Below are 10,698 nucleotides of genomic sequence, written 5' to 3' on the forward strand. Positions count from 1 at the left end.
GAGGGGTGTTCCCCAAAATACTGCATGTTCCAGATATCACTGTGAAATTGCATTAATCTGGGCTGTTGTAATCACCAGCTGTTTGTTCCAACTGGAAATCCTAAACTTGGGTTTACCTTTAATATACTCTTGGTACTGAAATAGCAAAGCAATTCCTGGCTCTGTATCAGGGGGAATGTGTTACAGCCCAGTGATTTGTTCCCAGGGTTCAGGAATCCCAGTGCAGAGGAACTGAAGGGGAGACCATCCCTGCTATTTCTTGTCCCAGTAGTTATTTATCATGGGGAGTAATTGAATAGTCCCAACAGCTCCGAGCATGACAAGTTCTTGTACCAGTGGCAGGTTTTTAACAGGATGGTGAAGGCAGTTTCTGCTCTTGCTGTTTTCAGCCAGCGGGATTTGGAGCTGTAATTTGGGTTGCTGTACCCCAAGGGACAGGCCGGTGGCTGGGATGTACCATGGTGGAGCAGGAGCCAGATGGCAGCCAAATTGTCATTGGGATTAGAACACCCTGAGTGTTGCCACTGTGGGGTTTTTCACCCATAAAGCAAATGTCAGCGTTGGTGCAGGGTATGAAGAGCTGTGGTGTTCAGGTGAGGTTGGGAGTGGAGGAGGGGATGGCTCAGACACCACCTCTGTGTTATAAGCAATACAGAATCACAGAATGGTTTGGGTTGGAAGGGACCTCCAAAGCTCATCCAGTGCAACCCCCTGCAGTGAGCAGGGACGTCTTCAACTAGACCAGGTTGCCCAGAACCACATCCAGCCTGGCCTGGAGTGTCTCTGGGGATGGGGCATCCACCACCTCTCTGGACAACCTGTGCCAGGCTTTTACTTCCCTCATTGTAAAACATCTTTTCCTCACATCCAGCCTGAACCTCCCTCTTTCAGCTTTAAACCATCACCCTTTGTCCTGTCTCAACAGGCCCAGGATGAGGGGTAATGAATATAAACTGAAAGAGGGGAGATTCAGGAGATTCAGGCTGCGTGTGAGGAAGAAGTATGGCAGTAGCATGTTGTCCTTAAACAGTCTCTTCTAATTCCCTGGGACTTTTCCTCATGGCATGTGTTGCGCTTCTTCAAAGCTCTAAAAAGTAGCTCAGCCTTTTTAGGCCCAGGGGCTGCAGAAGACAGGCCGAGATTTCATCCTGAGGGATGCTGGTGTTTAAGACGGCGGCTGAAAGAAGTTGTGTTCTAAATCAAGAAGAGAAAATAAACTCAGACAGTTCACTCATTTATGGGTTTATATTTCACAACAGGACACAGCAGGTGCTGATTGTTACTCAGAACCACATTTCATTGTAATAAATACTAAGGTGCTTCTCACCCGGGCTTCCTCTCAGTACATTGGCAGTATCCAGGCTATGCAGCCTGGCCATGCAAGGGCCAGATGTGGTTTCACCAGGGAAAACTAAACCAGCACCAAAACGCATCTAGAACAGAATGTAAAACAGCTCATGAGCTGTGGGTGCTGATGGCAGCGTGGCTGGGTCAGGTCCGGGGCCCTTAACAAGAGGGACGTGGAGCTGCTGCGAGGGCTGGAGCAGCTCTGCTCTGGAGCCAGGCTGAGAGAGCTGGGCTGGGGCAGCTGGAGAAGAGAAGGCTCCTGAAGGGGACACCTTAGAGCAGCTCCAGGGCCTAAAGGGGCTCCAGGAAACCTGGAGAGGGGCTTTGGACAAGGGATGGAGGGACAGGCCAAGGGGAATGGCTTGAACCTGCCAGAGGGGAGATTGAGATGAGCTCTGAGGCAGAAGCTCTTCCCTGTGAGGGTGCTGAGGCGCTGGCACAGGGTGCCCAGAGAAGCTGTGGCTGCCCCATCCCTGGCAGTGTTCAAGGCCAGGTTGGACACAGGGGCTTGGAGCAACCTGCTCTAGTGGAAGGTGTCCCTGCCCGGGGTGCCCGTGGCAGGGGTTGGAGCTGGAGGAGCTTTAAGGTCCCTTCAACCCAAACCAGGCTGGGATCCTGTGATTTCTGAACTGCCAGTTTATTTAGTGTCTTCCAGCAACTAAAATAACTAAAGTTTCACTTTGTGTGTCAGAGGGGGACCTACGTGGAGAAGCAGCCATGGGCCTTTCTCCAGCCTCGCTCCCGCTTGTTTGCAGCCCAATGGCTGTTTTTCAGTTGTGTGTATAATACATCCAGCTTTGGTTTGACTGAGTTGAAGTTTTTAGCCACCTCCTCCTTAGTGTGCACATCCTCACCCGATACTTCTGAACCTTCTTAACCTCTTTTTCAGAGCCCTTTTCGTTAGCTTATCCCTTCATTAGTTTTTATCCCGAATACTGACGCTCTGGTGCAGCTTTCCTTCTCCTCCCTTCTCCCTCCTTCTCCCTCCTTCTCCTTCCTTCTCCCTCCTTCTCCTTCCTTCTCCCTCCTTCTCCTTCCTTCTCCCTCCTTCTCCCTCCTTCTCCTTCCTTGGGATGGGGGATATTTTTTCAACTCTTGAAAGAGAACTGGAAAACTCCCTGGAGCTCTGGAGGCTTCGCTGGGTTTGTGCCTTGTCTGCCTGTGCCCAGGGACCACTGGTTGCAGAGGGACGGGAAATTCCTTCTCCCTCCTTCTCCCTCCTTCTCCCTCCTTCTCCCTCCTCCTCCCTCCTCCTCCCCCCTTCTCCCTCCTTCTCCCTCCTTCTCCCTCCTTCTCCCTCCTTCTCTCTCCTTCTCCTTCCTTCTCCCTCCTTCTCCTTCCTTCTCCCTCCTTCTCCTTCCTTCTCCCTCCTTCTCCCTCCTTCTCCTTCCTTGGGATGGGGGATATTTTTTCAACTCTTGAAAGAGAACTGGAAAACTCCCTGGAGCTCTGGAGGCTTCGCTGGGTTTGTGCCTTGTCTGCCTGTGCCCAGGGACCACTGGTTGCAGAGGGATGGGAAATAAATAGTAACATGAGGGTTTTGGCATTGTTCAGCAGATAAAATTGGGAATTACGGAGGATCTGGCACGTGGCTTGCAATTAGTCAATGTCTGTCTTAAATTAGTCATAAACACTATGGACAGTCCAGCTGGGGAAGCGTTGAGGCTGCATTTGTCCTCCAAAGGCAGCGTGGTGAAAGGAAATGTCTTCTCCTGGCACATGCAGGTGATTCTGACAGCTGCTGGGATGAAAAGCACGTTCTCAGCACTCATGTCCAATGTGTGGCACCAATGACTTCTTCATGGTGAGATGTTCACTGGCACATCCTGCCCTCCAGGAGCCCCGAGATTACAAAGGCTGAGGTGAAATGTCCCTCCAGGCTGGCAGGAGGAGAGGTTTGCTTTGCTGTGGTCAAGTGGTGATGAAGGGTCTGGAGGCACAGGAAGGTTGGGGATAGATAGATAAGAGGGTATGTCTCTTCTCAGGGTTTCACTAAGCCATTTTTAGGACAAGATAGGCTATTCCCAGGTGACACCCAAGGTGTGTACATTCATGTCCACCCAGATGAAGACCAGTCTTTAGCATATCCTCTGTTTGGTGTGTTTTGCTCAAAGGTGTAGGCATCACACAGCTTCAAAGCCATCTGCAGCTCTGAGAAGAAACCAAGACATGAGCCCAGGTCTCCACCATGTTAAGCAGAAGCTTATTGGATTCCATTGCTTTTAGATGTAATCAGTCTTGTCTCTGCATTAGCCCCTGAGACCATTTGGTACCTGTTGGACTTCTGGCTTTCAGAAGAGCATTGCTGTACATCTGCACTCCCTAACACGCCATAGCACGTGTGTACACACAGAAGTACAGTGAAGCTGTAGCTTATCAAGCACAAATCTTGGCTTGATGCTTTCCGAATGGAATTTTTGATGAATTTTGCAGGTTTTGGTAATTCAATTTTCTATCTATTGTATAGTATAATGCAGACAAAAAATTCCCCTTCCCAAATGCACTGCTGAACGTTTAATTTGCATCAGTCAGGCCACTCCAGCTGATTCTCTCTGCCACATCCACGTGCTATTCCTTGTGCAATGTGCCATCCTCTGGTGGGAAGCCCATCAGTCCTGCTGATGCTGAGAGCCAGGCTGGTGGCTCAGGGACAGGAGCTGTGATGGGGACATGTGGCCCCGCTGCCTCATCCCCTCCCACCATCAGTGATTCTGCTTCTCCAGGGTCTTCCCATGCCAGCACATCCCACGTGGCAGAGCCCAGCAAGGGGAATCAAACAAGCTGCTAGTGAGCTCGTGATTCAAAAGCCTTCTCCACCCTTGATGCATTTAAAGCACACTCATCATTTTCAAGTGGGAATGGAAATACCTCTCCTGTCAGCAGCAGTTTCTGTATCAACTAAGAAAGGACATTCAAAATACCCAACGTTTTTAAATACAAGCGATATTCCTTAGGCTTATCTGATGTAATGTTAACTCCCAGCCCCTTTATCAGCTCTGCTGTAATGGATCAGCTCCCTGGTCAGGTCTGTGCAGGATTTAAGTGTTGAAAGCCAGGTTGGGAATGGCTTTAACCTGCCAGAGGGGAGCTCTGAGGCAGAAGCTCTTCCCTGTGAGGGTGCTGAGGCGCTGGCACAGGGTGCCCAGAGGAGCTGTGGCTGCCCCATCCCTGGCAGTGTTCAAGGCCAGGTTGGACACAGGGGCTTGGAGCAACCTGCTCTAGTGGAAGGTGTCCCTGCCCGGGGCAGGGGTTGGAACTGGGTGGCTGGAAGGTCCCAGGAGGAGCATGTTGGGAGCTCCATATGATCTCAACCCAAACTGAATTCAGCTTCTGTGCTCCACAGCTCAGATGTTCCCTGGGTTACCACATCAGCTTAAATCCACGTGTTGAATATCAAGTGCAACACTTGGATTGCAGCTGGAAGGTGCCTTCAGGGCACGTCTGGGGCTGAAGTTATGTCCCATGGATGTAGCTCCGTCCACGTCAGCCCTGCCCTGGAGGAATTACATTCTAGAACTGGAAGTTTGCTCAGTGTGACAAACCTCCCCCTGAGTGGGAATCACCTGCTGTCGCTGTGACCACCTTCTGCAAGGTTTTAATTGACAAACCATTCTGGTGGTAAAGTGGGAAGATCCAGCAACTGTCTCTGCCAGCACAAAGTGCTTCCATCACTTCTTAAGTGTTTTTAATAGATTTATGCAGATCATCTCCCAATTAAGAATCTCATAATTGGAACATGCCATATGAGTTGATCTTTGTAATAGCATCTTTGCACCCGATCTGTGCATAGTTGTTACTTTTTTTATGTGTGCAGTCCTGAGATAGCTTGTGCCACATGGACAGAGTGGCAGATACCCTCTTCCTCCACCCCCAAATGTTCCTGAAAAAGTTTCAAGGCTGGTTTGGGTTTAGTTGTACTATTTTATTGGGTTGGAAGGGACCTCAAAGCTCCTCCAGCTCCAACCCCTGCCACGGGCAGGGACATCTTCCACTGGAGCAGGTTGCTCCAAGCCCCTGTGTCCAACCTGGCCTTGAACACTGCCAGGGATGGGGCAGCCACACCTCCACTGGGCACCCTGTGCCAGCGCCTCAGCACCCTCCCAGGGAAGAGCTTCTGCCTCAGAGCTCATCTCAGTCTCCCCTCTGGCAGGTTAAAGCCATTCCCCTTGTCCTGTCCCTCCATCCCTTGTCCAAAGCCCCTCTCCAGGTTTCCTGGAGCCCCTTTAGGCACTGGAGCTGCTCTAAGGTCTCCCCTTAAGGGGTCTTCTCATCTGTATATCTGTTAAGCAGCCTTACAGCACTGTCTCACGGGGGTAGGTGCTTTGGACAGTGAATCATCCTGCCTGCGGCAGGGCCTTGCATTATGGTGACTTTAAGCAAGAAATGTCATTTCTCCAGCTACGCTTTCTCTGGCTTTAAATCCCTTCGCTTTGGTGGCAGATGCTGTGAATGAGCCGGATGCTTTTCCCAGCAAACCTGTGGGTCATCAACAAGATTCTGGTTTTTTCACCTTTCATCTTTGCAGTAACAGATGTCTGAGGAAGACTGAACAGCAACTGCTGAACTGTGTTCTTAGTGCCAGCATTGGTATTTATGTTCTCTCCCTGTCCTTCTCTTCACAGTGCGCTTTGCACCCTACAGACCTCCCGACATCTCCCTGAAGCCGCTGCTCTTCGAGGTGCCCAGCATCACCACCGAGTCCGTCTTTGTTGGCCGGGACTGGGTGTTCCATGAGATAGATGCCCAGCTCCAGAGCTCAAACACCAGCGTCAACCGAGGCGTCGTCATCGTCGGGAATATCGGCTTTGGGAAAACCGCCATCATCTCCAGGCTGGTGGCGCTCAGCTGCCACGGCACTAGGATGAGGCAGATTGCTTCTGACAGCCCCCACGCCTCCCCTAAACGTAAGTGCAGCAGGACACAGCTTTTCCATAGCTTTTAGAGTGGTGGTTGGTTGAAAAGATCTCATTTCTTCAGGCCTAAGAAATCAGCTTGGTCCTTGCTGCCAAGCAAAGGGAGCACCCATCAGCAGTATTTGTTCTGCTCTTGTTCCAAATCTACTTTTTGAAGAGTCACAATAGTCTGTCTCTTATTTCTCTGAGTTAGAAACATCAGAGTTTTTCTCTGATTGGGAAGATTCCAGTTTTAATTGCCAATGTTCCATTATCACAAATCCATGCCAGTGCATTCTCCCACCCATACAGTTTGCTTAAGTCAGTTGCTTGGGTCTTGGTATAAATGTTGAGGGTGGGTTGCAAGCCCATGGAGGCTTCTCACCAGGGCCTGCTCTGCCTCCTGTGGTCCCATCAGTTCACATCACTCTGCACTGACCTGTTTGCAGGTGGGGCTGACAACATTTAATAATCATTCAGCTCTCAGTAAGTGAGTCAGACAGGATTGAATATACTGGGTTAGGTACCTAAAGGTATCTTTAAGGATCTAGGTCACTGTATCTCAGTGAAGCTGTAGTTAAATCTGCTTACTGGAATGCAGTAGTCTCAGCCGTGTTGAAATATCTGAAATGTCACCAAATGTCAGTGTGTTGAATAATGTCACTTGTCAGAGCTAAATGGCCAATGTACAGTGAAAGGCAGGGCTTGTTCCTGGGTTTTAACTGCAGCTCTGCAGTGCACCAACTCTACGTCTCCCCATTCTGCTCAGAGGGATCGTGGAGATTAAAGAGACAACTGTACTTAACTGTTTCTGGGCTAAAAGCTGGGCTGTTTCAAAGGAGAAGGTGCCCTGCATCTTTCATGCATAAAGGACAAAGATCCTTGTTCATGGTTAACAGACTGTTGTTCAGTTCACCTTCTGGTTTGTCTGTGAAGTTGAAAGCTGAATGATTCCTCAGTGTTAGTTGTTGGAATGGAGACCTTCCAAATCAGTTGTCTAATTTGGCTTTATTTCCTAAAGAGATCACAAATCCTAGTCTAGCTGTAGAAGATAACAATTACACTGCAAGTTCCTTTGATTGTTTTTTTCATTGATTATGCTTAGTAAAATCTATGTTTAATAACAAATGCTTCATCAGGTGACCTGACTGTATTACAGCACTTGTGCTGTCAGCATCAGTAAACTGGCATAAACACAGCCTCTTACTTCTTGTCTCAGAAATGTAGGTAAAGGTGGTGTTGCACGCTCCGAAACAAGAATGTACATCATGACTCACACCTTCAGGGTTTAATTATGTAGGCAGTAGTCGTCCTCCTCTGTTTGCCATTAAATGGGTTGTTGTTTGCATTATGATTCCAAGTCAAGCTCAGGAATGCATTGCAATCCATTCAGCAAAATCCTCTGCTAGTGCAGGCTGCACTTGGGAGGACTCAGTAATTAGACATCATCAAGTGCTGTCATTCAGAACTATTGTTTTGGGTGGTTTTGAGTGACCCACAAAGGCCAGGTGAATGGCCTGTTGTAGCAATCTGCTGGTAAAGCCAACTACTGCTTTGTCAGGCAAAAAGGAACAGCTAAAAGGCAACAGAAAGCTGTTAAACTTGGCAGAGGTGATTCCAGTACAATTCATGGGCTTGCAGGCCTTTTCCAGATCCTAGTGCTACTCCTGCTTGTGTCCCTCGGAGTACATTAATGGGCTTCAGATGGATATGTGGCTCTCCAGTTATTTAGGTTAGGAAATCGGCACATCATTCAGAAAAATAGGCTGTCTCCACCGAAGAAGGCCTTGGAACCAAAGTAACCAGCACTTGTTCAGAATGTGTTGGCAGAACTGCAGAGAGGGAGAGCACTGCACTAAGCGATAGCAAACTTGGAGAAGGTGGAGCACACCTTTGAGAGGGCACAACTCAGTTCCTGTAATTATTTTGAAGTCAATGAAATTACAATGGAGAAGATGAATAAGATGAGCTCAACACTTTATCTTAGGGCTCCTTCCCAAAGGGGCTGCTTCCAAGAGAAGTTTGTTAGGGAGCCTCTGGCCTGGCTGGGCAGTGTCAGTGTCTTTTGCTGCCTGAAATCCTGTTTGTGGAAAGTACATAACTGCCATGCATGGGAACGAGCAGCTGCAAGGGCTGGAGCAGGAAAGCTGTGGGTCGTGCTTGCCCTGTAGCCACTCATCACCTCTTTCCTCGGGACAGATGTGGATGCAAACCGAGAGCTGCCCTTGGCCCAGCCGCCCTCTGCCCACTCATCCATCACCAGCGGGAGCTGCCCCGGGACCCCCGAGATGCGCCGGCGCCAGGAGGAGGCCATGAGGAGACTCGCGTCACAGGTATGGGAATGGGATTGGTCTGGTCCTTGGGAACGTGGCTCTTTTAGTGGGACCTGTTGGAAGGTCTCTTTCCTTACATCTTCCGGTGTGCTGGGAAATGTGTGTGCTCAAATGCCTGCTGGGGGAGTCCAGAGAAAAACTTCTGGAACAAGTATTATTCCCTTAGGAAAGTTCCTCATGTAAAGTGAAATTCCCACTATGTCAAATCCGTTCCCTTTCTACTCTTGAGAGTTTGTCTTTCCCAGCCATCATACTTTATCCATCCAAATCCTGTCCAGAAGAGGCCAAAAGGATGAGCAGGGGCTGGAACACCTCCCGTAGGAAGACAAGCTGAGAACATTGGGGCTGTTCAGCCTGGAGAAGAGAAGCTGCGTGGAGACCTCAGAGCAGCTTCCAGGGTCTGAAGGGGGCTACAAGGGTGCTGGAGAGGGACCTTCATCAGGGACTGGAGTGATAGGACAAGGGGTGATGGGTTCAAACTGAAACAGGGGCAGTTCAGGTTGGATACAAGGCAGAAGCTCTTCCCTGTGAGGGTGCTGAGGCGCTGGCACAGGGTGCCCAGAGAAGCTGTGGCTGCCCCATCCCTGGCAGTGTTCAAGGCCAGGTTGGACACAGGGGCTTGGAGCAACCTGCTCTAGTGGAAGGTGTCCCTGCCCATGGCAGGGGTTGGGGCTGGAGGAGCTTTGAGGTCCTTTCCAACCCAAACCCGTCTGTGATGCTGTAAGAGTGGGTTGTATATAACACTGTCACAGTAGGTGAGATTTACAGCTTGAATTTTATTGCATTACTGAGATTTACCCCTGCTTTGGTGGTGGTGGGAAGGTGCTATTCTACTGCTTTGAAATGTGAAGAGCTTGCTCCTCCTCCACCTTTGGGGATGATGTGAGCAGTTAATGCTTTCCTGTTGCCTGCTCCCCCTTTGGAGAGGAAAATATCAGCCAAAGTCTTTGTTCTAAATTATTACCAGGACATGTTTTGCTTGGCTCTTTGTGCCAGATACTGTCTTGTCTTATCTGCTTTTCTGCTGCACACAGATGGCAAGGCAGAGAGCGTGTGATGTCTGCAGAAGTAGATATTAAGACTTGATATTCTCCTCTCCTACATGAAGTTCTTGAAAGGAATGCAATGGCCAGGTCTGGTTTTGGTCAGGACACATTAGTCATCATATTCCTTGCAAATCTTAAGCTACAGACTACCAGCAAGGCCATAAAGTGTGCTGTCTCTGCCTCACATATCTCATCTGTCTCGACTTTCTTCCCCTGAGTGCTTAGGTAATCCTGCTGGATGGGTAATAGATAAATAGATGTAGTTTTAACTTCAGTTTCCTCCTGGAAAAGGTAAGGGATATGACTCTTTCCAAACAGTGTGTTGCGTCCACTGCATACATCATGCACTGAAGCTTTTTTGCATCACTAATCACTTGAGAAAAGAGCAAGAACCAATCTTTAGAGCCAAAAAGAAAGTAAAAATAGGTTGTTATCCCTCGGCTGCAGACTCCTTTAGGAAAGGATTTAAAGCCCTGCTCATCCCCATGCCAGACTTCTGCAAAACAAATCCTGTGTTTTGCTGTCAGAACATAACAAATGAGTTAGGAAGATGTCCCACGTCTTGTGCCAGCTGCAGGATTACAGACCTCTGGTCTGGCTCTTAATCTCCCAGTAAATGGAGGCACATTCCAGAAATAACCATCACTGGCTTCCAGACATTAGGCCTCCATGAAGAGATCAGTGCCAAGGCTGAGGAGTTGACCTTCTACGCGAACAGCTGACGCAGCATGTAGGACTTCTGAGAGGCTCCGTGGTGTTTAGCAAACAGTTCCTGGGATGAGTCAGAGCAGCAGCAGGGCTTGATTCAGCAGTTGGAGACCTTGGGTCTGTTCCCAGCTTTGCCGTTAGCCTTGTTGGGTTCCTTGGAGACCAACATCTCATCAGCCTGTGTCCCTTTCCCTGCCTGTTGAAAGTGATCCATGCAGATAAAGGTCCTTCAATGTCTGATGCTGGAACTAGTGGAAGGTGGATGGGGGTTGGAACTGGATGAGCTTTAAGGTCCCTTCCCACCCAAACCACTGTGAGATTCCAGGAGGACATAACGAGGTGTTACTTGGTCTTCTCAATTCAGAAGAGTGG

General features: G+C 49.3%; 1 protein-coding gene across 1 annotated transcript in view; it reads left to right on the forward strand.

Moving 5' to 3' along the window:
• The window catches only part of TANC2 (tetratricopeptide repeat, ankyrin repeat and coiled-coil containing 2), a gene marked incomplete at its 5' end in the record, with an annotated part of 99,891 nt that overhangs the window by 28,686 nt on the left and 60,507 nt on the right, over positions 1 to 10,698 (forward strand). Inside the window, 2 exons of the mRNA XM_010018652.1 lie at positions 5,970 to 6,251; positions 8,439 to 8,572. Coding sequence (XP_010016954.1) covers positions 5,970 to 6,251; positions 8,439 to 8,572 — 416 coding nt within the window. The remainder of the gene's footprint in view (positions 1 to 5,969; positions 6,252 to 8,438; positions 8,573 to 10,698) is intronic.

Source organism: Nestor notabilis, unplaced genomic scaffold, assembly GCF_000696875.1.
Source record: "Nestor notabilis isolate BGI_N333 unplaced genomic scaffold, ASM69687v1 scaffold5827, whole genome shotgun sequence".
NCBI classification, from domain to species: domain Eukaryota; kingdom Metazoa; phylum Chordata; class Aves; order Psittaciformes; family Psittacidae; genus Nestor; species Nestor notabilis.